Source organism: Leiobunum rupestre, chromosome 3, assembly GCF_980474605.1.
Source record: "Leiobunum rupestre chromosome 3, qqLeiRupe1.1.hap1, whole genome shotgun sequence".
NCBI lineage: Eukaryota > Metazoa > Arthropoda > Arachnida > Opiliones > Sclerosomatidae > Leiobunum > Leiobunum rupestre.
The window spans coordinates 8,036,260-8,064,029 of record NC_143386.1 but is presented as its reverse complement, the minus strand read 5'-3'; the positions used below and the strand labels follow the sequence as shown (position 1 = coordinate 8,064,029).

Below are 27,770 nucleotides of genomic sequence, written 5' to 3'. Positions count from 1 at the left end.
GCCTTGGGTATTAGCCTAGCTCATTATTGAATGTGACACTCGTTGATCTGTCTTAAATATGTATACTCCCTTTAATGACCTAGATGGTTTCTATTAACTTAAGTGATATAAAATAAACTTCTAATAATAAGAAATTGATTTTATTTACTCGAATTTAGGTAACACTAGCGGGTACGGATAAACACAGTCAAATCCGAAATTCCTCAAATGAGTTACCATATCTTTTATACGAAATTGCGCTAGAATCGTTTCCCCTTCTAAGTTTCCAACCGATTATAGCTTTCTCTATTTGTCATATCGCCGATAATGCGGACCGGTAAATGCCGAATTTTAATACGCAACTTCAAAGGTTAAAAGCGCACCTTTCTTATCAGGGATTTTATTAAAATCCCTTCTCTGATAAATCGGTTTCTTCATAAGTGGAGCCTCGCGAGAAACATGTCGTCTTATTTCAATTCTAACCAGAGTAGGTAAAATTCGTCCATCTGCTTCTAAGACAGTACGTTCTGCGAAACTACGCACGTCCTAATGTAAGTTTTTACTTTTAATTTTGATAAAAATACACGCTATGAAATATTAGTAACACTAGCCCCGTGTAATTCAAAGTTTGTTTGTTTCATTTTAATCTAATCTAGTATATTATCAATTGATTTTATAATGTATAAAAAATTATATAAACAGTTTTGAAAAAAAAAATCTTTATAGTTAGATGAGCTTCAAAAATTTGTTATTCTATAGACTTTGTAAAGCAAAACCAGTTATCATTACTTAAATGTAAATTTTGGTTTTATTCAACATTGCTAATTTAAGTCTCGTAGTTAAGTGGTTATTCTTTGCCAGTTCTTCTAATATTATTGATTTGTTATTGGAACTCTCACCTTGAAGGGAATTAGCGGAATCAGGTAACAATCCTAAATTAGCTAATGTCTTACGAGAAAAAAATCCACATTTTTATCCTGATAATTTTATCCTGATGGAATCATGTACCTCCAAAAACTCTTACATAACATCCACATCCGCGATTTGGCGGGAAATTCGCGTCCATCTGAAAACCGAATTAAATATCTTCAAAGTTACACGGTTCATTTTAACGGTTTAGTCGGATACTGTTCTTGTAAGACATATTATAAACTATTGTTTATACAGGAGCAGCATTTTGACGAATTTTAATAATACTTTTCTGTATAGACTCATCATCCTCAGAAATGGTAGGAAGACGCAAAACGAATTCTAAACGACTGATTATAGTCGTGATAGTCACACTCTCCCTACTCTGCGTTAGTTTGTTAATTTCTATTATCGTTATTACGCTTAAAGACAAACACCAAAGTAAGGAAATGTGGTAAGAGCACGCGTTTTAATTAAATGTACGACCCTTAAAATGTGTATTTCATTTTAGAGAATTTGTACTCGTGCGAAGGAAACTGCGCCGCGGGTAAGTCGTGGTACGCAGTGTTGCCGAAACTGGTTCATTTGTACTTTTTCGGTACGATTTGAAATAACCAAGTACAAAAGTACATTTTAAAATTTTAAGGAGAATTTTAGTACGTTTCAGAATTTTGGGAAATTTTCCTTCGAGGTCTTTCAAAACCGTAAAATTATGAGAAAAACGACCTTTAAGAAGCTCCTGACTAGGTTAGATTTACAATAATATACAAAATTAGGCTTTTGAGACTCACATGTTCAAAGTTACCAAAATTTGGTTGTACCACATTTCAATTTAAAATTGAAACATTTCTGAGAAAAAAATAAAGTTAAGCGCCATCTATTAAAACTTGTTTGTATTAAAAATATACAGAAATAGGTGGCACCCTGTTTCTTATAACAAGAGTACAAAAAGTACGTTTCCGCATGGACTAATTAATGTATACATTAATTAGTCCATGGTTTCCGTATTCTATAAAGGTACATTCAGAAAATACCTAGCGGCAACACTGGTGGTACGTGTGTCAATGACAAATGTAACTTAGAATTACCTTCGACCAACTAGCTGCCCATTTAATCGACTCTGGGAACTTCAGCGCCGATCCTTGCCAGGATTTTTACGAGTTCGCTTGCGGGAATTGGTCTCGGAGTAGACCTATTCCGGAATTCCAAGGCGGTATCCAAGTTTCTTCGGAAATGAAGAAGAAAATTGACGATAATTTGTTAAGTACGCGCTAGTATTTTCGCGAATAACCGAACAGCGCTTCAAAATTCTTTAATTTTTGCAGGGCTTTTGGGCCGGAAGATGTACGTAACTAACGAGCACGTCGATGTCATCAACGACGTCTTGACCTTTTTCGAGGCGTGTATGAATACTGGTAATGTTTAACTTTAGTGTTTTTGAAATCAGAACGAGATTTGATAACGATAGATCCACTTTATTAGAAAACATCGACAACACCAGCGTAAATTCGGTAAAGAATCTCCTCGAAGAGATTGGCCCTTCCCCGTTGATACACTCCACCTGGGATCCGTCCAAATATATTTGGTACGAGGCGGTAGCCAAAGCGTTGAAACGGACTAGCGACAACTGTTTGATTCGATGGAGAGTGGTCACCGACTATAAGAACGCCAGTCGTAATATTGTTTCCGTAAGCTCGTAATTTTGGGCTTTTGTCATTTTTTTTTATTAAAACGTTACTTTTTATAATCAGCTGGGTGCTGGTCCTAGGACATTTACCGACCCTGTTGATCCTTTTCAACTCGCCAATTACAAATTTTACGCCCTTCAACTTATATCGCGCTTGGTCAACGAGGATTTGGACATTAAAGACCAGTTAATGGGCAATGATACGAACGATCTAGTGGACTTGAACTTGCAATTGAACAAGGTACAAGCGGGGCTGGTTCCGCCAAAGGTTCCTTGGCCTTAACGATATTCATCCATTATTATTTTAGTTCGTGACTCCTGAAAGCGAAAAGAAAAAGCCACCGGAAAGGGTGACTATCAAGGAAATGCGCAAACGATTACCAGGTGTGAGTAGGTGTCAGGAATCCTCTTCATCTCAATCAAGCTCCTCCTACAGTTGATTTCTCAAAACAGGTTGACTGGCTCAACTTCCTGCAAATCATTATGAACGATACCTTGCACGACATTGGCGAATCCTTGACGGAGGACGAAGAAATCCAGTTGGACGATGAAGGCTTCATCCAGAAGCTGATTGAGTTTCTGAAAGACGAAAAAAACCTCAGGACAGCGGCGAATCATCTATCTTTCAACGTCATCTCCCAGAGGATCATGGTTCTTCCACACCAGTACCGAGAGTACTTCGTGAATTACACCAAGAACCATTTCAACGTTGAAACGCCGAGTGACCGAAATTTAGTTTGCTTGAAGGAGGTCACCAATCTCTTTCCCCAAGAGATCATCGCTCATCTGTACCTCACCCACTTTGTCAAAAAAACAGATTTAACGAAGGTGATTTTGGAAGCATATAATATATCTCTTATTCATCTAGGATTTAAAAATGACGCGGGAGCATTTGCATGCTAGAGGCAGTTTTCCAATTTAGACAACCCTGAAAAGCATTTCTCCAACATCACTACTCATAACGCCAACTCCTACTAAAACGAATTATAGTAGGATTTATGAACCGTTAGCCAATGAAGCTGATCCCACGCAGCACCACGTTTAAAAATGTATCGCGTGAAGCACGACCCCTAACAGGGGCGTGCCTCTCCCTCGAACCAAAATCCTGGCTACGTTACTGCCTGCTAATGCTATAAAATATAAAATTATACTCTTTAGCAAAAGTTACTTATTTATAGAACACATTCTTCGAATAACGAATCTCTTCCCGTGATGGTACATGTTTCGGGCGAATAGCATTAATAGTATCGGACGATGAATACTTATCTATAAGAGTTATATTATATACTTCTGGTCATAGCGATTGACAAAATAAATATTGACAGATTCCGTGATCCTTTTGTTCCTTTAGGTGAAAAGAATATCTCTCTCAGTTCAAAATAAGTTCGAATCCTTGATTCGGGAATCAACTTGGATGGACGACGCCACCAAAAAGAAGGCCCTTACCAAAGTACACTGCGAGACCGTTCCGGTCGCTTTAACCAATGAAAGATTTCATCTAGGACGTTACTCTGTCGATTTTATTCTCGATCTACAAAGGAAAGAGAGCAACAAATCGAACACGCGCAAATGGATCGTAGTAGATCAGAGCACGCAAATGGAACATGAAAAGTTGATTCGGAAGCAGTCAAATTTCCAATTTGGTGCATATCGCAATAAATGGTCGTTTATCCAGTAGTGTACTAACCATTTCATTTTACATAGAGCAACGTAGCGCTCTCGATCGTTGGAGATCGCCCTAATCAACTTTTCATGTTTCATTTTCGTGATCGGATCTGCTCCGATCAATTTTCTCGAGTCCCCCCCTCGAGCGCTCTGAGAACGCTTCAACAGATCTAGGAGCAAGTTTTGCGGGTTCTAAGGTGCTCGGCCTGCTAGGAGCAAGATTTTCCGTGTTCTAACGTGCTCGGTCTGCTTGGAGCAAGATTTTCCGTGTTCTAACGTGCTCGGTCTGCTCGGAGCAAGATTTTCAGTGTTCTAACATGCTCGGTCTGCTCGGAGCAAGATTTTCCGTGTTCTAACGTGCTCGGTCTGCTCGGAGCTAGATTTTCCGTGTTCTAACGTGCTCGGTCTGCTCGGAGCAAGATTTTCCGTGTTCTAACGTGCTCGGTCTGCTAGGAGCAATTTTTTCGTTGTTCCTTTTAAGCTCTGGAATAAATCGCTCGAAACTTTAAAAAGATGTTCCATTTTATTCTCAAATTTCGAGGAATGAAATGGAAAACGCTATTAGACTATGAAGGGTTGCTTACACGTGTGCCAGACGGCACCCACGCGTTTACCAATACACCTCTGCGTTCATCTTGTGGGACTTTATTTTCTCAATAACACACGTCCTAGATGTAATCAAAGATAATTTAGAACTGCGTACTCTAGATTTGAATGTATCAAGCTTTCCTTTAGACGGTTTGGTAATAAAGTGCTTACCCACTTCCGGCACTTTACCTCCCAAAAATCGGACTTTGTAAGTTGCTTTTAGGGCGCTATAGTTGGTTAACATGGTAACTATGAATCAAAGTTTTTCGGAGTTCCGGTATTAAGTGGGTAAACTCTATTGACAGGGATTTTGAATCTAGGGTATAATGTCTATATTATCTTTGATGTAATCTTTTAGTAGCCCATGGGCCAATGAAGTTTGAGCTCTAAATTTATGATTTCAGATTAAAAAGGTTCGCGTCGACATCGGATACGCGGCCTGGCTGGAAGATATCACGAAAATCTCAGAGATGTACTTTCCCGTCGCCAAAGTAAATATCAAGAGCTTTCCACCCTGTTAGTAGTTAAACTAATAATGATTTTACTTCGATTTAGCTGGGCAAAATGGGATCCAACGCCCTCGAGAATACTCTCAAACTGAGGAGCTTCGAAATGTACAGAGCGATCAAGTTCGTACGGATTCCAGGCTCGTCGTAAGTTCTTTCAAAGCAGTTTAGAAATTTCGTTCCTCTTTGTAGACCGATACACATTTGACAAAGGGTTGAAGAGTGGTTCCCTCCAGTTCTTCGGTTTTCTTTTTTGATAAATACTCATTGAGGTTAACGGTAATATTGAGTGTGGCATGAAGGGCTTGCCACCACCGCCCAAAGCATTGTAAGGTGGCTAGATGACTTGGCCCTAAGGTGGTGCTTTGAGTATTAGCCTAGCATCGTTTCACATAGGTAACAACATTAGAAGCAAATTTTTCAATTCCAGATGGCGCTTATATTAGAAATTTTAAATTCTCTAAAAACCGAGAAAATGTTCTTATTTCTTTTAATGCAGAACATTTACCGATTTAAGCTTTTTGTCTATAGATTTTCCATAGAACATCGCTTAAAATAGTGTTAGAACTTTTTTGGTAATAAATCAGTACTTATCCACTTCTCAACCAAAGGTTTTAATTGGCACCATCAATCGATTGAGCCATCTCGAAATTCCCTTTATTCTGGCAGCCAAATTAGACTTTTTAGTTTTTAAAGCGCCACGTAGCGGTCAACACGAAAAGCTCACAAACTACTTGATTTTTATCTGCTAAGCGGACGTTTTGTGTTTTTAATAGCCAATCGTTAGCTTGCCAGATGAAAGTCGCGTAGTTTAGGAACTTCTCGATTCGGACGCTGAAACTGAAAAGGCTTTTTAATTTACATTGTGGTATTTTCATGGACAAATTTTTTTTTCTAGTCTACTGACGGCCGTAGCATCTGTGGACGCGGTATATCAAAGGTCAATCAATGCTCTAGGTACGTTACTACGGGAGATGACTGGGTTATGACCAAGCCAGGGACGTAGGAACGTGCTAGAAGTTGGAGGGGGCAAAGAGAAACGAATTTATAATTAAGTGTAGCTTCTCCGAATGCATGTGTACTTTTTACTACTATGTAAATTGGCGGGAAAAAAACTGAAATTTAAACACAGTTGAAGTTCTAAAAGCTTTATATGCTTTAAATTTCGAAGATTTTTTACTGACCAAAAAGGTGGAGGGGCAAAAACATTAGTTGCTCCTCCCAAAAATATTCTAGGGAAGGGCATTGCCCCCCCCCCGGTTCCTACGCCCCTGCACCAAGCTAACTAACAGACGCTTAAATAAAACTTGTTCAGCGATTTGCCTAGAAGTAGTAATACAGAGAGCCAGGACATACTTGTAAAAGAGTTTTATTTTTTAAGGCTCGCGTAGCTTAATATTTCAATATAGAATGGTTGTTCAATTTCGCGCCTCCTGAATTAAAAAAATGCGTGCGCACGCTATCAACTTTAGCCCATAGAAATATAAATGAGACTAGAACCACTGCGCTATCCCGTAATCTCAAGGAAAACGGGCAAGCTAGAAGGCTACCTTGAGAGTGGAATCGCTAGGATTCGCTACTAATCCACGCAGGAGTGCGCCATCTATTAAAAAAAATTGAAACATTAAATTTTGTAAAATAGATGACAAAGAATACTGGCGATTCCACTCTCAGGACAGCCTTCTAACTCGTACATCTCACCACAATCTAATCGTGCTTCTAGTCTCATTTCTATGCTTCAGCCTTACAAATAAAACTAACATAATCACGTGACTATTTTATTCAGTGACTCGCGCGTATGTGCCTAGAAAGAGAGCGAAATTTATTGAAATGCCTATTGGCACCATTTCTAGAACTCTCTGCGGGAATGATAATGCAACCGTACTACTTTGGAACGGAAGCTAGCGATTTCATGCATTACGGATCTTTGGGTTACATCGTTGGACACGAATTCGGGCACGCGTTTGATATCGAAGGTAAACTACGATTTTTTTTTTGAAATTTTAGTATCTAGCTAGAGAGTTGATCATCGTCCTGGCTTTTACGCGCCCAAGGAAAGAGCTATAATGAAGATGGTAACTGGGAAATTTGGTGGTCCGATCACAGCAATGAGGAGTACCAAAAGCGGACGCAATGTTTCGTCGACCAGTATGACAAATACGGGGTAAATGTTGACAGAAGTATATAATACATATCTAACGAGTGAAGTATCCATCTATGTAATTTGCTGATCACTTCCCGTAATCGGTGTACAAGCCTGTAGTTTTGTCTGTAGTACAGTGATTACGTTACTGATTACAGATTTAGTATCAACAAAGGCTGTACTCACAAGGAGACGACCCGAGGTGATAATCACCGATTTTGTTCAAAGTCGGTTATAATGTACACCTCCGTGTAACTTGAAAAACCTGCAAGGGAAAAGTTACGACAGACTTTCGTTTTGCCATGGCAACCGAAAACGTTTTTGACAACATGATTTGAAATTATTTCCATTGAAAATAACATGGGACTCTGAAGGATTTTAAGGGTCCCCCAATTGACCAAATTGCATTTAAACTTGAATACATTAAATTTTTAAAATCAATTAAAATTGTTTTTAACGTTTTTGAAATTTTAAAATATTTTCATATTTCAAAATGTTTCACATAAGGTTATGTATTTGTACCCCGCCGTTCCGCTGGGCACTACGGCGGCACACAAGACAAAGAGTCATGCCGGGACAAAAATGCACTTTGCGAAACAAACGTTCGGCCAGTGAGACAGCCACAAAGACAGGCACACATATGGCAAACAAACGCCCTCATCATGGCCCAACCCTCGCACAGCTGAGGACTAGAGTGACTTCCTCTTCCACCGCAACTATCCTCCCCAGGGGGGACCCTTAAAATCCTTCAGATTCCCATGTTATTCTCAATGGAAAAATCCCAAATCATGTTGTCAAAAACGTTTTCGGTTGCCATGGCAAAACGAAAGCCCGTCGCAACTTTTCCCTTGCAGGTTTTTTAAGGTACATGGAGGTGTACACTATACCCGAATTTGAACAAAATCGGTGATTATCACCTCGGGTCGTCTCCTTGTCAGTTTCATATTCTTCTAGTTAGTGTACAAGCCTGTAGCTTTTTCTGTAGTAAAGTGATTACGTTACTGATTACAGTTCTAGTTTTAACGAAGCCTGTACTCAATTTCATATACTAGTAATTGGTGACTCAATTTTGGGAAGTGGTTGACCACTCGGCTCGAAACGTGTACCTTCGCAGGCGCCAAGCTCCCGCTGATTTTCCAAAAAACTGTTCTGAAAAACAGTTCATCATATACTAATTTTCTAAAACTTCGGGAAAAATATGCTTTTTATATAATGAAATATCCCAACGTAGTGTAATTTTGACATTTTAAATCGTTAGGCTCTAAGCTAGGAGCAACAAACACAGCACCCCACACAAGGAGAACGCAACCCGTCAACAGGGCCGGACTTAGAGATCCTGGGCCCATAGGCAGATAAGGAGTCTGGGCCCCCTTTTCACGCGTTGCATTTACTCTTATCCCTGGAACTAGGCTGGGCCTGAATTTCCCTGATTCAGAGTAGAAGTCTGAGCTCTACGGTTATATTACTAAATAAAAGCTCTTAACAATGGTTGACTAAATATGCGATAATTATGCAACATTGCGATTTAAGGCTGCGTCCGTAAACTGTCGGGCAGAAATTTTGGTAATTTTAAAACAAAATCTTCTACCTAGGAATTTCTCCAATATAAATTACGATTGATATAATAGATTTATGCCTTTCGAATACAGTAATTACGGTCACTGGAGGGCCCCTTCTAAGGATGGGCCCTAGGCCACGGCCTAGGTTGGCCTAGGCGGAAATATGGCACTGCCCGTCAAAAGTCGTGGATTTTCTTGCGTACGTTTTTCATTGGCTAGACGCTTTAGCGCCTGCTGCCGTCGGAAGGGGAAAATTCGGAAATTGTCTCCCCCCCCCCCGCCCGTAAAACGTTCAGCGTAAAGGCTCGTGACGCTCGTCCAATGAAATTCGTACACAACCCTTCGTTAGCGTGTTTAAAGGCTAGCTGCGTTCTCCTTGTGTTTGTTGCTCCGTAGCTCTAAGTAAGAATTTCTTATTTTTACTTTGGGATGATGATTGTGTTAAGACGACTTTTAGCGTTGCTAGAAGAGTAAGCCTGGTATCTCAATGGTTCAATATAACTGACGACTTCCAACGCGATTGAACCTACGAAGGTAGACGTTTTATTTTAATAGCCTTGATGAATATTTCTTTCGTAAGAGAAATATTTGCCATTTTCGCGTTACTAAAAAGGTATAACTACACGCAGTTTAATGGCAGAAGTATCGTCCAGGAAAACCTAGCGGATAATATTGGCATTCGATCGAGCTACTACGTAGGTACTTCTGTTTTCACGTTCTTTGTCGACTTAACTGAAAGGTTTGCGTTCGATACAGGCCTACCAAGAGTTGAAAAAGAGTGGCAACCTAGTGGATGATGGATTTCCAAATACTGAGCTAAGATATTTCACAACAGATCAACTGTTTTTCTTGGCTCGGGCGGCAATATATTGCGAAAACACCAAAAAAGAAATCTTGGAAATGAACAGATTATCGCCATCCTACAGATACGCGTCCAACAAATACAGGTAAAACGAGCTAATTACGAGGGGCCCGACCTTTGTAAAAATCGCGTACACTCTAGAGCAAAATGATTTCCGAAATCGTGAAATCAACTTGGAAAATCCTGAAATCAAAATCTCGAAATCAGCCTAAAAATAAAAACAGAAATAAACACGAAAATCATGCTCTGAAATCTCAAAAACGCAGTTTCTGATTTCTGAAGTAACTTTGAAATTCATGGGATGTACGCAAAATTTGCAAGTGTCCGACCCCTCGACTAATTAGAGGTTAGGCCAACCATGAATATATTCATTTCTACCTTGATTATCGAACAATTTTATTACCCTTCCTACCGTCGGGATGGGCGGTACCTTTTTGCATTTAAGCCAATCAGGAGACAGACGTTTGTAGTTGACTCTATCTACAAAATATTTCCGGGTTTTGCTGTTAATATTTTAGCTATTATCAGTGCTTCCCAATGTAGGGATTTTTACTTTTTGTAAGCAATTTTTACCTTTCAAATTAAGAAAGGGAATAGTTTTTTTTTTTTTTTATAAAATAGGGAAATAGGAAAAAAAGGTAATTTTCGTAAATAATGTAAATTACCACTATTTTCAATGAAATGAACTTGAATTATAGCAGATTTTTTTTGGACTCGTTGCACAAAAAGTCACTTTTAAACTTTCGCCTGATTCAATGATTCTCGAAAACATGTTTCGTGTACCATAACTCTTTAAAATTGTTCCATAAGTTTGTCACTTTGGGGAATATTTTACTTGTATTATTTACTGTGAGAGCTAGTAACGGAGTGACGTTATCACAAGAAGAAAATCTCTCCCTAGCGAGGCGCTGTCAATGCTTCGGGTGACGCGTTAGCAAGCGGATGCAAAACGACGTCGAAGCCCGTAATGCAATCTGTTTTGTAAAACTTTTGCATGTGAAGAATAGGAAGTGTCACACTTATGTTTCAATATTATACACTTATGGTGTACATTATTTAGAAATTAGCACAAACAGGGTCCCTATTTTATCATATTTGGCTTATATTTTTAAAATAAATTTACTTAAAAAATCATCCTTAATAGGCGCTTCAATAAAACATCTTCAAGGAAATCGCCAAGAAGTAATATTTCCGAGAGCCAGGACCTCTAAATTACTATTTATATAGTGCTTGTTGAAATAATGAAAATTTTTCAACTGAAAACAGAACGCATTGTTTTTTCTAAGCCTTAATATGTCAAAAAAACCTACCTGGATAAAAGGAAACACGCGTGAATACCGTAATGGTATTGCCACAAGCACTCTATAAACCGTAATTTGCAGGTCCTAGCTCTCAGAAATATTACTCCTTGGCGATTTCCTTGAAGATATTTTATTTATTAAGCATTTTCAACAATACAGAAAACTGATGTAGACTTTCGCGTTTACGTCATTTTCATGTGGTGTTGAAACTATTTATTATAAGGCCAAAGAATGAACAAGGAAAATTTTGGGGAATATTTAACATTTAATAGGGAAAAAGGGCAATTTTTTAGGTTACCTAGCACAGAAAAAAATATCTAAAGTGGAAGCACTGGCTATTATCGTTATATCGAAAAGATGCGAATTAATTATGTATGAAATAATTTTCGTGCTAAGCCTTGGCAGTAAAAAAATGGCAAAGTTTCAACTTCGATATTCATGGTAGAAATGAATAAGATTTATGGCCAACGAAATTCACACTAACCCACTTTTTTCGTTATGTTTTTGCGTCTGTATAGAGTAATAGGTCCTCTAAGTAACTTCCAAGAGTTTTTCGACGCTTTTAACTGTGGGAAAGTTACGAATGAATCTTTAATGTTCAACGAAAATAAATGCATCATGTGGTAGTGCAATTGCCGGTTTAGGCTGCCGTTGCCTCCTTTGTAAATACAATTAATTTAATGAAAACAGTTATATTATGCGAACAAACATAGTTTTATTATATTGCAAACAAACAAAAGTTTGTAAAATGAAAGATATAGGTATATATATTTTTATATATATGTATATGTATAATAAAATTGCAAAACGTATTTCACAGTTTGGTTTTATGTTGAGCTATCGCATTTGTGAATGACCCCCTTAAATACGCGTCATAATTTCGTAGACCCACTTGTTTACTAACCGTAGCAAATAGGGCCATTAAATGTAAAGTATTTACGGTGGATTATTTGCGAGTTGTCTCTTATAGAAGATTAAATTCTTAGATTCTAACTTTTAACCCCTCTTTAAGCCCCCCGTAAGCCTTTTTGTAGTCGTCTAATTAAATTTCACGTTAGATTTATTTTTAGGCAGGATACACTCCCCTGGCACGGTTGATTTACCTTTAGTGAAAGTTTTTGAAAATCCACTTTTAAGTGCCTCGTTATGGGAAATGCGATATTTTTCGTTCGTTAATTTTATTTGGCGCTATTCTTCGAGAGTGCTCTAGTTCAGTTAATTAAATTGGTTTAAAATAAGAAAAAGGTTACGTTGACTCTAAAAGAACTTTCTCTTTCGCCTCTTTTCAAGTTTTGAAACAAAGTCAACGCATTGTTTCTGAATCAATATTATTCAATCCATACAGGAAAATTGATTAGAAAATTTAATTAAAATACGCGGAAGCGAGATGTAACTTTTCTAATTAATTAGCCGCGTTCTGATGAGGATCGGGAATTTTAATATATTAAACCAATTGGAGAGTACTATTATTTATAGCTGATCCCCGTCTTACGCGTAAAAGGTCTTCTTCTCGCGTGTAGATGGCGACAGAGAGCCTCTACCTTTGCAAAAAGGGGGACTAAAATGGCCAATGAAATTGAATTACAAGTAACCGCCGCCGAAATAGGAACGCCCCTCTTTCCTCATTTCCTTCGAAACACGCTCTCGAAGAGATGCGCTTGTGTCTATCGTCTGAAGCCAGTTTTCTTATCTTTTCGCTTTCAACAGCAAATTTTGAACGTTATCTTACATAATTTAGTAGGAATTTATTGGATTAAAATCGTAAAAGATAGTAATATTATTAGAACTGTCGTTATTTCTTACCTGCGTAAACAAACATTCGTATCTGCAATGCCGAAAAACGCGTTTCCTACTGGGCCGTGATACCCAGCCCGAGTGGTCGTGGATTATCGTCTGTTTTTCGCGTCAAAAGCATTTTTAAACTTTCAAAAGGAGCCGGTGGGGCCAATTTTTATCGTATCTCCTTGCTATTTCATCATGAACGTTTCGAACTTTTAATTCAACTGGTGATTATGATCTCGTCTACTGATGAATTTGTCCGAAAACTTGGATTCTTGTAAGTGTTATTATTTAATTTATTTATCGTATGTGTGGTGTTTACTGCAAGATAAATTAGCATTTTTATTTTACCGAATGATATTGGGATAGCCGATAGGTCTACTCACTACAACAATAAGTTGGATTTTTCATGTCGAAACTGACATTTCGATTCAAGGTAGTTGAAACATCCACTGCTTAAACTTATCTTCCTGTCTAACAAAAACGCGTTTTTATAAATGTAGTCGTAGTTTATTTAGCGATTAGTTTTATTTTCAAGTTTTTGTTCGAAATTCGTAAAAATCGACCCCTAAAATTAACTGAGTCATTGATCGGGAAAAAAATACTAGCACACCTACATGGCAGGTATTTTATGTGGGTTTGTTTTTTGTTCAAACTTTAGAAAGGCTAAAAAGGATTATTCAACCACGAGGGCGGTATCCCGTAGCTTTTGTCTCCGTGGGGGACATTAACATTTTAAACCCTCTGTTTTTCCCAAGTACTCCGTTCAAACCCAATACATCGGATATCCTCCCACCTTTTATGATGTTAATTACTACGATGACACCTTCTAATTCGAGGATATTAGTAATTCAATTGCCAAACAAATTAATTATTTTGGCAAGTTTGTCGAAAATGCGTTATCCGGTTGCGGTATGCGCGAAATAATCGGTATTTTCCTCATGCCACAAAAATGGACGATCCCACTTTTTCTCGGGAAAAGACCTCCCAACTCCCACTTTCTCTAAAACCCGTTGAAGAGCTGATTATATTTTCGGTTATTTGAAACGCTTACTAAACGCGTTTTTTTTATAAACTTTTAACATACTTAATTTACTTATTACGTTTATTAGACCTTAATTTGTAAACTGTAAATTCAAACTGAATTATATAATATAACTCATACTAGAGAAGTATGACCAGAAGTATATAATATAACTCTTACAACCCTTACTAGAAAAGTATGACCAGAAGTATATAATATAATTCTTACTAGAAAAGTATGACCAGAAGCATATAATATAACTCTTACTAGATTAGTATGACCAGAAGAATATAATATAACTCTTATAGATAAGTATTCATTTAACTAAAGTGCTAATGTTATTCGGTTGAAACATGTAACTTCGCGAGCTCTCGCTGATTTATTTTTATTTATATTTTGGAAGAAAACGTAGTATGGGGTGAAATTCATCATATAAAGATTTAATAAAAGTATTGAAGAGGCAAAATGGTTTATTACTTGGTACATATTTCTTGGCAGCGTAATTTTACATCGTTCGTAAAACTAAAACGCGCGGTCCATTTTTTTCGGCTTAGATGGATACTTCTCTCTTAAAAGATATATTATAAACTTCTGGTTAAATCAAAATATTTCCGTAAATTGTATGTAAAATTTACCCTGTGTTCTTTATAAGTAGAAAAATTAAATCTAAGCAGAAGAGCCTTATGGTTTCGTCGAGTTGTAAAAATTTAAGAAAAACTAACATCAATCTACGACGTATTGACTTGATTTATGACAGAACTACTCAGTCCTAAGCTTAACTTTAAACGAAAACCTTGACACCAAAAATAAAACTTCTAAAAGGTTTTTAGTAAAAAGGGGGGGGGGGGATGAGAACTGTCATAGAAACGGAACCCCCGTTCCAAAAAAAAACTAAAATAAATATCCTCTCTACAGTCAAGGTGATACTCGCCTAGTTACGCAACCAAAGGCAATATCGTGTAAAGTCTGCTCTGTACGTACGCTTAGTGACGCGAAATAAAATGGATATAAACCTAGTGGTGCCATTATTATAACAGTCAGAATTAACGAGGTGATTATTCAAATTGATTAGCGTGCAAAATCCTTTCCCTAAATTCCCTTACCTTTGTTATTTATTCGCAAAGGCTTAACCAGGACCTGGAAAATTCCGCTTTCCAAACATTCGTAGCTATAAATCAAGGTCACTTTTGTAGATTGTCCCTTAACCACGCCCCTTTGGTACCGACAGATAGTGGTAATTAGCTAATTTGACGTTGCAACTCGGGCTAGTTTCGGCTTTCGAGGGAATTAAGTTTAGGACGGGAAAACTGTCGTTAATGTACACGATTTCGGTAGAATTTTTAAGCCTTTTCCTATTTGTTTTATCCTCGTCGTTAAAGCCAGAATGTATTTATTTATATAAGACAATCCGCGAGAATCACCCGCTTGTGCTTGATTCGAGTTGGAAAACGTCAGTTTTAGGAAACCAATGAGAAACCGAGCTGATCTGATTTTTTTAAGGGAGGAGTTAACTGTGAGGGGGTTTGGGAACAAATTCTAAAAATTGCTTCGTCATTCTCTCGAAGCAGAAATACATAAATTCTTGGTTAAACAAATAGTACTTAGAAGAACGCATTATTTATGCAAATTTTGCCGGTTCTGAGAAATGGGAGAGCGCAAATACAGATGTTAGTTGGATGTTGTGTTGATTTAAAACTTCAAATAAAAACCCTTTTCGTCTAGTTTACGTTATAACGATTCGGTGTTGCAACGAACTTGGTGTGTGGGTCGTTTCAAATGTCTAAATGTGACGTTGACAGTTGAAGCCGTCCATCCTCCCTACAATTCTCCGCCTTTGACCCGCTGTCAACCGCATTGACTAGCTATGAAACAATAGAAATTTAAGGTGGGGGGCATATAATTAGGTCTTACAAATATTTCGCGCCTTTAGGCAGACAAAGTGGTTGCGTAACACTTTCATTATGTCAATGTTTTGGAAACACGAAACCTCAAATGAATCGTATGGAAATATTTAACTCTAGGCTCTCTGCCTTTGGTTTAAATGAAGATTAGTATTAAAACAACAGGGACTGTCATACTTATATTTTTTATGTTACTTATGATTTAAATCACTTCGTATTTCAATGGAGGAATAAAAATGACCAAAGTTTTTGAAACGAACTTAATGATATTAAATTTAATTGTTTAATATCATTAAGTTTTAGATTGTACAACAAATAGAAGCAAAGTATCTATCAATTAGATTTGGAAAATAGTAATTTATTGTTTATTTGATATTAATAAACAAAATCAAATGGAAACCTTGTTCTGAGTACACTTTTAGCTTGTTTTCTATCTTGTAAACTCTGATTCGTCATTCTTTAAAAACTGGCGATGAAATATACTATTTCACGAACAAAATGTCTAGTATGTGTATCTTGGCACGGTAAAACGTGCTTATTGCACCATTTTGCGCAAGGTGGAGGTCGGGGTCGATTTTCCAGAACTAATCAGTTAACCCTCTCCTTATTGGTCAAATGCCAAAATTGTATCCTTTGTCGGTTCTTAAAGTTTCTTTTTAACTCTCGCACACAAGCATAGTTGCCAGCTGCCCGATTTTCTCGCCAGATTGCGCTTCTTTTCAAAGCGCTTTGCGGGAAAAGTGCGGGTTTTTGGGCTTATCACTGAGAAGATGCAAATATTACGTTGGAAAGTACTTGTTGAATAGAACAGGTTTGGATATGTTTTATATATAGTAATTATAATTATTTGACCAAAACTGCTTTAAAATTTTATATTTTTCGTTAAAATTTGGCTTTAAAATTAGCTAGAATTTGGGCTATTTATTGAAGAAACATAGTAACTTCGGGCTACTTTATATTCCATTTGGGCTACTCTCACACGCAAGTGCCATCTTTCGGTGATGACGGGCGAGGTTCTCACTAGAGTTACCGCGTCAACTTTTTGTTGTTGGCTCGTATTCAATATTTTCTTCTATCTTTTTCGCGGTGATGTCGCAACCCCGCCAACCCTTTAGGCCGACCCTATTTGCGGCAGCTTCCGTAGATGACGCCGGAGTTATATTCTGATCAAGGGATAAATTTGACATCATTGACAAAGGTGAAGCGGACTTTATACAGGGCTGCCACACATCAGGGAAAAGCCAAGGAATTTAAAAATAGGCCTAAAAAGTCGAGAATTTTAAGAATTTGCAAAAATTCATGTCTTCTTGACACTTTTTGAAGGTGATTTTACTCTAGATCTATGACAAATTCTATGATTATTATTAATTTCCTTGAAAGTTTGGCTAATTTTTTCAACATTGCAATAACCTTATATAAGTCCATTTAAAATTATTATTTTCTGATAAAAGTAAAGTATAAAATAAAAAGTTTGGCCTTAAAAGTCAGGGAAATCTCTTAGGGAATTTGAATCTCAAAATTTGGTGGCAACCCTGTTATGTCTACTAAGTGATTCCGAGGCTATAAATGGAGAATATATGATGGGAGCTCGAGGGCTACAAATCCTGTACCCTCTAGAGAAAAATGATTTTAGAAATATTGAAATCAACTTGAAAATCCTGAAATCTTTGCGGAAATGGGTTCAAAAATCACAAAATCAGCCCAAAAACCAGAAATCAATACGAAAATCGTGCTCTCAAAACTCGCGGTCAGTTTCTAATTTCTGAAGTAACTTTGAGATTCAAAAATAGCAAATGTTGGACACCTCAAGGGAGCTTCGCTTAGTCGCTGTCTGTTCTGGTAAAAATTTGGTTTCGGTTGACATCATTGACAAACTTATTTCGGACCTTGGATGTCTGTAAAGTGATTCCCATGGTAAAAACGGAGATTATATGAAGGGAGCTTTGCTTCGTCGCTGTCTGTTCTGGGACTTTAGTTTTGGTTGACATCATTGACAAAAGATAGAGCGGACTTTTAATATCTGCAAAGTGATTCCCATGGTAAAAACGGAGATTATATAAATTGAGCTTCGCTGTCTGTTCTGGGACTTAAGTTTTGGTTGACATAATTGACAAAGATAGAGCTGACCTCGGATGACTGAAAAGTTATTCCAATGGTAAAATCGGAGATTATATGAAGGGAGCTTCGCTTCGTCGCTGTCTGTTCTGAGACAAATTTTCGTTTTGGTTGACTTCATTGACAAAGATAGAGCGGACCTTTGATATCTGCAAAGTGATTCCTAGGGAGCTTCGCTTGGCCGCTGTCTGTTCTAGAACATATTGAGCCGCCCTCTGCTGGAGGTACAATTTAAAAGCTTATTTTAGATTTAAAAATTTATTAAAATATAATTACTGTGCTTTTTTCGTCAAATGTTCGACTACAAAACTAGTTGACACCTAACACAATTATCGACCTGGTTACCCAGTTCATACATACGCCGCAAACGAACTTGGCGCTGTGTGTAACTTGCGGGTAAACCAGACCAAAGGCCTATTTAAAATTAAAACTCTTTCATCGTTTCTTACGGTACTTATTTTGAAATTCGAGACTAAAAGTGCGCGCTTTCACTGGTACTTATCGATTTGAACATACCAGGGTTGCCACACGTCAGGCAAATCAGGGAATTAAAAAATGGCCCTAAAAGGTCAGAATTTTAAGAATTTGTAAAAAGTGGGGGAAAAGTCAGCGACTTCAGTTTTATCTTGACACTTTTTTAAGGTTATTTTACTCTATATCTTTGGCAAATTCTGTTATTATTATTTAGATACTTGAAAGGTTTTTTAACGTTGAAATACCTTTTGTACTGAAAATAAATTAACTTCTGATAAATGTAAAAGTTAAAAAATGGACTAATTTTGGCCTTAAAAAGTCAGGGAAAATAACATAAATGGTCAGGGAATAGTCAGGGAATTTGAATATGATAATACTGTACAGGGTTCGAACACGACCTGGAAAACCTGGAAAAGTCAGGGAATTTAAAAATGATTCCAAAATGTCAGGGAAAAGTCGATGAATTTGAAAATGGTCCCAAAAAGTAAGGGAATTTAAAAGTGAAACCAAAAATATCAGCCAAATAAATGTTTGAAAGAATCTTTTTCAAGATTTTTACCTCAAATATTATACAAAAATAATCAGGGAAAATTTGACAATTTGGGCAGGGAAAACCTGTAAATGTCAGGGAATTTAATTCCTGGAATTTTGTACGAACCCTGTTGTGGCAACCCTGTAACCTGATACTCATTTTGTCAACGAGTAAATATTTTCATCAGGAGGTACGCCGGACTGTACTTTGCCTGTAGGCCACTTGTTATTTATCGGTGTCGTAATGCTCTGGAAATAGAGCTCTTGACTTGTAAAAATGACGTGCTTATAGACTCGGTTGACGAAAGAGCGAAGCAATGAATGGTTGGATGGGGAGTCTCCCATTTTCATTCGGCCATTCACAAATTTTATGGTCGTTGAGATTCTCTGGAGCGTGGACTTTTGTGGAATTTCACTCATTTTCAATAATGTTTTCTTTGGCCTGTTGCTAGTGTAGGTCAGACGAGCTGCGCAGCTTATAGCAGATTTCCCTTTTTGATAGAATTATTAGACCTCTTTTGTAGTTGATATTGAATGCTGGGTGTTTCGGTGAAAACAAATTATTTCACGGTGTAGTGTAATTAAATATTTAAATGGTCTAAGTATAAGATGTCTTTCACGGAATATTTTAATAATATCGTAAGTAACATAATTATGTATGTATGCAGGGATATCCTGGAAAACCTAGATAAGTCAGGGATCTGTCAAATGGAGGAAAAATGTCAGGGATTTAAATAATTTCGTAGAAAGTCAGGGATTTAAATAATTTCGTAGAAAGTCAGGGATAAGTCAGGGATTTAAATAATTTCGTAGAAAGTCAGGGATAAGTCAGGGATTTAAATAATTTCGTAGAAAGTCAGGGATAAGTCAGGGATTTAAATAATTTCGTAGAAAGTCAGGGATAAGTCAGGGATTTTAGTTAGTCAACCAAACCACACATTGTCAAAGAATTTTTATCTAAAATAATAAAAAAATGTCCTAAAATATAACCAGAAAGGTCAGGAATATTGGCAAAAATTGGTCAGGGATAACCTGGAAAAGTCAGGGATTTTAGATCAGAAAATTTCGTACGAGCCCTGGTATGACACTGAACCTATTTCGATTAATGATAGTCGGTCGTAAAGTGGTTGCGTTATCGGAAGTCGCGTAAATACCTAATATAATTGTAAATACTTAATATAATCGTAAATTCAATAATCAGTTGCTTTGGCAGTCCTAAGCCACAAAATGATTTATATGGTTATTGGCGAAACAGACTATCATTAAAGAACTTAGCATTGTGAGAATAGGAAGTGTTATCCTTATGTTTGTTAGATTACGTATGATAATATGTAGGATGTATAAATATACGCTTTCGTAGAATCCATAATACCAGAAGTATATAATATAACTCATAGAGATAAGTATGCATCTTTCTAAACTTTTTTTTAAATAAGTAAGAAAAATTAGTACTGTTTAAAATACAGAAAAATACTGAATTTCTAAATCTATTTAATCTCAAAAATATTAGCAATAAATACGGTGGCGTAAATAGGGGCACCGCTATACTTTGGCCCCAACCTCGGGCTCAGGGGCCTTTAATTCAATGGGCCCCCAATAGGGATCTTAGCTACGCCACTGAATAAATAAATATCTCTAGAAGAAGTAATTTACAAAGCTAGGCGGAGCTTACGAAGATACATTTTTACGTCCTAGTAGTAAACTTCTAATTATGTTACAATTTACTTCTGTCAGTATTTAAAGGTATAAATTATTTTGAATATTTGGGGGGGGGGGGGGAATCTAAATTCGTACACCATCGTCAATTCAAGGTCTCGCTATAGTGAGTGACCCCTAAAAGAATGCATCTTTTAAATTACGGTATTAAAATAACGTCCAGCTAGTAATAACACATTCTTTTATTTAACTTTGTTCAATTAATACTCTACTATGACGAACAATAGCGTTGAAACTGGGTCGCATATTTTGGGTCCTAAACCTCCAATGTACCCTTCGTTGAAAAACATTATATCGCAGACAATAGACCATTTTTTTCTTATCCTTCGACTAATGGAAAATTAAAGAAAAAAATGTTTGTGAATGGTGAAATTTGAATATTATCTGATGCCAAAGAAAAAGTGTTCTCTCATCTTTTGAACAATGCTTTCGGGGTTTCAGTCTCGATTTTGGCTACAGACCTGATTTGCGTTGATGCTGTTTCCGGTTAGCTCGAAAGAGAACTATATTGTTGTAAATTGGAATCACGATTTGGGTTCACGGAGGCGATCGCTTCCTACATACTAATTCAATTTAGGACCAAAACGTCGCCCGGAATTTATTTCATACTCGCCGCCCATCTGGTACGATTTTCCGATTACGCCGACGAATATTGCGCGTTTCAATTTCCTTTACAGTCAACGATTCCTTTTGACTCGGGAGAGATTGTTCCACGCGATATTTCACTTTCTAGATAAATAGATCAGATTAAACTCTTGGGAATTATTTTTATGTGACAGGTCTTTTGACCCGTAGAATTACCACCGGGTTGCCACACGTCAGGGAAAACAGGGAAAAGTCAGGGAATTTAAAAATGGGCCTAATAGGTCAGGGAATTTTAAGAACTTGTAAAAAGTCGGGGAATTAGATTTTATCTTGACACTTTTTGAGGGTAATTTTACTCTAGATCTATGACAAATTCTATGATTATCATTTATTTCCTTGAAAGTTTGGCTTATTTTTTCAACATTGCAATATAACCTTTTTATTGAAATATAAGTTCATTTAAATTTATTAACTTTTAATAAAAGTAAAATATAAAATAAAAATTTTGGCCTTAAAAAGTCCGGGAAAAATCTCTTAAAATGGTCAGGGAATAGTGGGGTGGCGGAGTGGTTAGCACTTTGGCCTCGCAGCAAGAGGAGCCGGGTTCGATCCCAACTTGTGGCACTGGGTGAAAACTCGGAACAACTCCTTCTGCGTTGAGTTTGCAAGTTCTCTCCCCACTGGTTTAAGGGGTTTTCCCTCGAGATCTTCGGTTTCCCCTTCCATAAAAACTTGTCGAGGTTAACGGTAATAGTTAGTGTAGGGAGCTGTTGGCTCGCGTGGCTTGCAAGGCTTGCCACCACCCTCCTACGCATTGTAACCCGGCCACCTTAATTAAAGGCTTTAAAAGTCGCTCGATGCCTTGAGTATTAGCCTAGCTGATTATTATAGTCGGGGAATTTGAATCTGAAAATTTTGTGGCAACCCTGTACGATTCTTGAGGTTTTTTTCCTAACACTGTTTCCAGTGGCGGATTAACTAATTGTTTGAGTAGGCGCTTAAAGGGTGTTTTAACTGGTATATTTACGGTGGGCCAACGAAGTTCACATTTCTGACACCAGGTTTAACAGAAGATAGGAGTGATTGGTGCTAGTTACGTTAAAAAACAAGTCATAGCTCGTGTTAGCAGATTTAATTTGATTCGATTTAGTTCCTACTCCATTTACGCCTAGGGCTCGGGAATCTTGCCCATAGGTTAGGCTAGAAATAGTAAGTGTTGTATGTCCCTAATATAGGACCCGGGTGATAGTTAATCCGCCACTGACTGTTGCAATTATTGTTAAATTGTAGGTCAATAAAAAATGGATGGTACGCTCAATTTTCAACCCTTGTTTCCAAATGCCATCTTTTGAAAGAGTGGTGAAATATATCTTCTCAAGTGTCACGTGATGTATACATACGGAGTTCAGATCCTTTTAGTAAAATTGTAAAAAAATCTATAGTTTTATAAATTTTACCAAACATTTTTTAAGCGTTTAATAATAATAATCAGCTAGGCTACTACCCAAGGCACCACCTAAGGCCCAAGTCATCTAGCGACTTATTATGCCTTTAAACAGGTGGCCGGGTTACAATGCGTAGGAGGGTGGTAGCAAGCCATACATGCCACGCAAGCCAACAGCTCCCTACACTAACTATTAACGTTAACCTCTACAAGTTTTTTGGAATATAGAATTAATTATTCGTTAGATTACTATAGTAATAGTATATTATCAAATCTCATGATTGGAAGATTTATAAACGTAATTTCGTTTGAGTAGACAAATTGCCGAAAGCCACCGCCACAGCGCTAGCGTCAGACGTTACACTAAGGTAACTTAGCTCTATTGAGTCACCTTTCCTTATCTGTTGGTCTGAGCTTAAAACACATAATTCTGTCTACAGGCAATATTAATTTCAATTTCCCTTATCTTATTTAAATTGGCACTTACAAACTTCATCACGAACACTGCTCTACTTTGAATGTAATTATTAATGTTTATTATTGTTTGATTTTTATGCCTTAAAGCGCTTTTTGTAAAGTGAAATGCAGGTATAATATATATATATATGGTATATTCCCATTCGACCGAATTCAATATGTTTCCGAAATATAGCCCAAAAGGCGGATTCGGTTCATTGGGACCTTTTGTTTTGTTTTTTACTTCTGCCCCGAGATATACCAGGGTACGCAAAAAACGTTATTCCTAAACAAAATTGCTACAGGTGTACTAACGGTAAGGTTAGATTAGGTTAGGTTATGTTAGGTTAGGTTAGTCTCTCACTTCCCTAGGGTGGCGCGCTTTTATAAATATATTTATGCTTTGAACTTTTTATTTATATCAAGAATACAATAATAACTAGATTTATTTACCGTTTTGTTTAAGCGAAACAAATAATCATTCTTAATGTACAAAAACCCTCCTTTGTGAGCTATTTTCTCCATTTTAGCTAACTGGCTCCAATAAGACTATCAACACTTATTTATATAAGAAGTAAACCTATTTAAAAAACGTCTCATAAAAACGAAATTTGATGTACTATAAAAAATAATATAAACGTGCAAATTTGGGCTGTAAACCGCACAATTGGGGTATTTTCGATCGATTGGGACTCAATGTTAAATGGGATTTCGGTCGAATGGGACCAAAGCATATATATATATATATAAACAATTCGATGTGATTGGGTACAAATTTAATTATACCAAAGCAATTTACATATGGAATTAACATAATAAAAATACAAATTCATTAATTAGTCGACTATACCCAAGAAATAGGGAACTTTTGTAGTTTATTTCTTTTTAGAATTTGATGGAGGTAATTTTACTTAATTTCTCTGATAAATTGTAGTTATTATTTTGTTTCTAAAACGTTCTGATCACTTTAAATTTGAAAATTTTATCTTTTCATTATTTTATAAAACTAAAACATAAGCTTATATTTTGGTATAAAGGAAGTTAAGTAAATTCAATACCTTCTGATAATAGTAAAATATTAAGTTAAAAATTGTCTAATTTCGGCCTTGTAAGAAAATTTTGAATCTGAAAATATTGTTGAAAAACATACGAAATAAAATGGCAAACACCATTCGAAAAAGCCGCAAGTGGTCTGTACAAACCATATTAGTGAAAGGATGTTATTGAGTATACTTCGTGACGCAATTTTTAACCAGTTTTTAAAGTGATAGAATTGGGTCTTTTCCATTATGTATAGAACGTGCCACTTTTCCCACCCATATATACGTATGTTTAAAATATAATATTTGTACACGTCGTTGTCATTGTTGAAAATCCCAGGTGAATCCATTCTCTTTACCTCTCCGAGGGGACAAAGTCCCCTAGGAGGGGTTATACAACGACCGTGTCTGTCTGTGGGTGGGTCTGTGGGTGTGTCTGTCTGTCAGGACTGCGAACGCGTTCGCATTTTCGGTGCAAAGTGTAATCACTGCGTACGCAGTGTCTCGAAGGGTTGGCAAAACCACCGTGTGACGGTGAGCGTTAATGGATTCATTTGCGGTTTGGTTTGGATGGTGTTTTTTCGCTCACCGTCGTGACGGTTTGGTGTTTTACGTTTTTGTAATGTTTATGCGTAGGTTGTGAGTGTTGAATTTGTTGTGTTTGTGTTCTGATGGATGTGCATGTTGAGTCTGTTGTGTTTATATGGGCGTTTTCTCTCCAACTTCTTCTTAATGACTTTGGGACGGACCGAGTGCTGAGTGTAATGCTACCTCTCAACGTCCAATGGCAGGGTTTCCACCAGTTGTACACGGTATTCGTCTTAGTATCAATTTGCGATCGCATCGGGCGGGATTTGAACCCGAGACCTCCTGATTGACAGGCGGACGTTCTACCACAGAACCACCGACACTTGTTACGCCTTATTGAAAATTAGACCTTCAGCTTTATCGGAAGCGTATTTAATAGAGTACGAAATTTTGGTTTAATTGAAATAGAATTGAAATTGAAATTATTGCATCGAAGAAATTCTAATTTAGCGTTTCTCTATTGATTAAAAACAAATGCGCCACCCAAGTTTCGAACCCAGACCATTCGGCTTGGCAGTCGAGCGCTCTACCACAGAACCACCGATAGCTGCTTAGATTCACTGAAATTAAGACAGGCATCGTAAGCATAATAGGTAATAAAGTCTTTTTTTATTAATGAATTTATGAAGGCCTAATCTGGTATTTTTTAAAGGTTAAATCTTGTTTTAGCGCAGTCAGCCGAGATTAGAGGGTTAAAGGGTAGACCCTGTGGGTGGTCCACTTTCTTAACGACCTATATATAGTTCTGTTAATTCAAAGGAGATAATTTAACGTTAATTGCTTTAAGAGGTGGCGGTTAGTCAAGTGGCTCTCTGTGCTTTGTTGATGGTAAGGTTTTTGCTTCTTGTAAATACATGTGGTGTGGATATTTGGATATCTACGATTTCTAACGCAGTCAATGATTTCTTGGGTGTGCGAGTCATTATATGATATTGGAAATTGGACGGCATTGGTCTTTTTCATGTGGTATGCGTCACAACGTCAACAGGAAGTGAACGAGTCGTCCACTACCAGATATCTACGGTATCTTCATCAAGGGCGAGTGTTGAAATAAAATGAGCGTTAAAGATGCGGCAAGTATTTCGTAAGCGAGTAATTCCAAAAAGCCTCTGTAGATATTTATTTCATTAAAATTTGCTTCGTATTATATTTAACTGATAAACTTGTTCTGTAAAAGGGTTTAATTCAATTGTGCATTGTTATAGTACGTCTAACTTACTGTTGTAACTACTTAACTTATGATATTCTGAATAAATTAAAATTGGTCGTTTCGTCTCAATTATTTTAATTATAATAAAAATTTTATACCGGGCGGGATAGAAATGGGTTAATATTTTTAACAAATAACTCTAAATTGCGGAGATTTATCTTTAAGGGTTATCTCGAGAAATTAATACCACTAGGGACAATTCTACCGAGGAGAGGTATATTTTGGCTTGCCAACTTGTTATTGATAGCCGCGGGCGCGCGTGTAATCTTGTTTTTTTTTCTCTTATATTAATAGAAAAATAAAAACTTTTATTTTTCCTGATGTATGGTTCTTGTAAAATTCCTTGTTGCGCGCGGGAATAAACTGGAAATAAATGCAAGTGGAACGGCAAAAATAAATAAGAACTGGTAGAATGTTCGCTGATACTCCGGGCTAAACTCTCTTTTTCGTATTCCAGTCAGCATCGATGCCGTCGCCCCAGAATGCTGTTGAGGCGATTGGGGCCTCTTCTGGGCCGATGAAGATCAACGAAATCTCGATATTTTTTCTCAAGGATCAATGCCTTGATATTCTGCATTCTCCAGTTCATAATAAGGACGGTGTAAAATATTTAAATAGCTCTATTATTTACTAATTGTTTTGCAAATTTAAAATTGTTGCGTAGGAAGGATTAATGGAACAGGGTTCATACAAACCTGGAGAACCTGGAAAATCTGGAAAAATCAGTGAAACAAATTCTTTCCAAAAAATCAGGGAGATATCAGGGAAATTTTAAATATTTAACGAAAACCTGGATATATCAGGGAAATTCGTTTGAGTCTGGAAGCGCCTCAATAATTATAAATATATTTTTTCGATTAAACGAAAACCTGGATATATCAGGGAAATTCGTTTGAGTCTGGAAGCGCCTCAATAATTATAAATATATTTTTTCGATTAAACGAAAACATACGGTGATTTAGCACCTGGAAATATCAGGGAAATTTCCAGGATAAAACCTAAAATATCAGGGAAATTAATTTTCCAAATGTTGTATGAACCCTGAGGAACAGGGTTTCCACAATACCTGGAATTCCTGGAAAAGTTGGGGAATTTGAATATGGGTATAAAAATCAGGGAAATGTCCGGGAATTTTAAAAATTACTCTCAAATTAGGAAAATATCAGGGAATTTAATTTTGGTTGCAAATAATAAACTTACTAAAATAAAGTTTAAAAAATTACAAAAGCTTGGCACAAAATAATGATGGTCAGGGAAAACCTGAAAAAGTCAGGAAATTTGATTGTTATAAAACTGTGGCAACCCTGTGGGAAATTTTATTTATTGAATCGAGAATGCAATTCAGGGTGGCCATAGTACCTGGAATTCCTGGAAAGTTCAGGGAATATGGGTCTAGAAGTCAGGGAATTTAATTTTGGTTGCCAATAAGAAACCTTTACTAAATTGTTAAAAATGTATTGGGACCAAATAAGTCGGGAAATCTCCGGAGATAATCAGGGAAAAACTGTAAAAGTCAGGGAATTGGAATATGGGTATAGAAGTCAGGGAAATTTTAAAAATTAGTTTTCAAATCAGGGAAAAGTCAGGGAATTTAATTTTGGTTGCAAATAAGAAACCTTGACTAATTTATAGGTTAAAAAATACAAAATAAGTCGGGAAATCTTCGGAAATCGGAGATGGTAATGGAAAACCTGGAAAAGTCAGGGAA

The 27,770-nt window shown here is 36.9% G+C and overlaps 2 protein-coding genes across 2 annotated transcripts in view; both read left to right on the top strand.

The window, feature by feature from the left end:
• The first annotated feature begins 429 nt into the window (after positions 1-429).
• On the top strand, positions 430-11,982 carry LOC149949268 (neprilysin-11-like). The gene is made up of 19 exons (XM_090167726.1): positions 430-530; positions 886-902; positions 1,189-1,329; positions 1,400-1,435; positions 1,991-2,152; positions 2,214-2,303; positions 2,371-2,576; positions 2,640-2,816; positions 2,884-2,961; positions 3,029-3,403; positions 3,927-4,025; positions 5,233-5,319; positions 5,384-5,481; positions 6,233-6,291; positions 7,188-7,310; positions 7,389-7,498; positions 9,666-9,731; positions 9,793-9,983; positions 11,718-11,982. Coding segments are annotated over exons 1-19 (2,226 nt in total). The 5' UTR covers positions 430-528; the 3' UTR covers positions 11,827-11,982.
• An 881-nt stretch (positions 11,983-12,863) lies between these two features.
• The window catches only part of RhoGEF3 (Rho guanine nucleotide exchange factor 3), a 220,651-nt gene continuing 205,744 nt past the window's right edge, over positions 12,864-27,770 (top strand). Inside the window, exon 1 of the mRNA XM_090167723.1 lies at positions 12,864-13,255. The gene's annotated coding sequence lies outside the window, so the exon portion shown is untranslated. The remainder of the gene's footprint in view (positions 13,256-27,770) is intronic.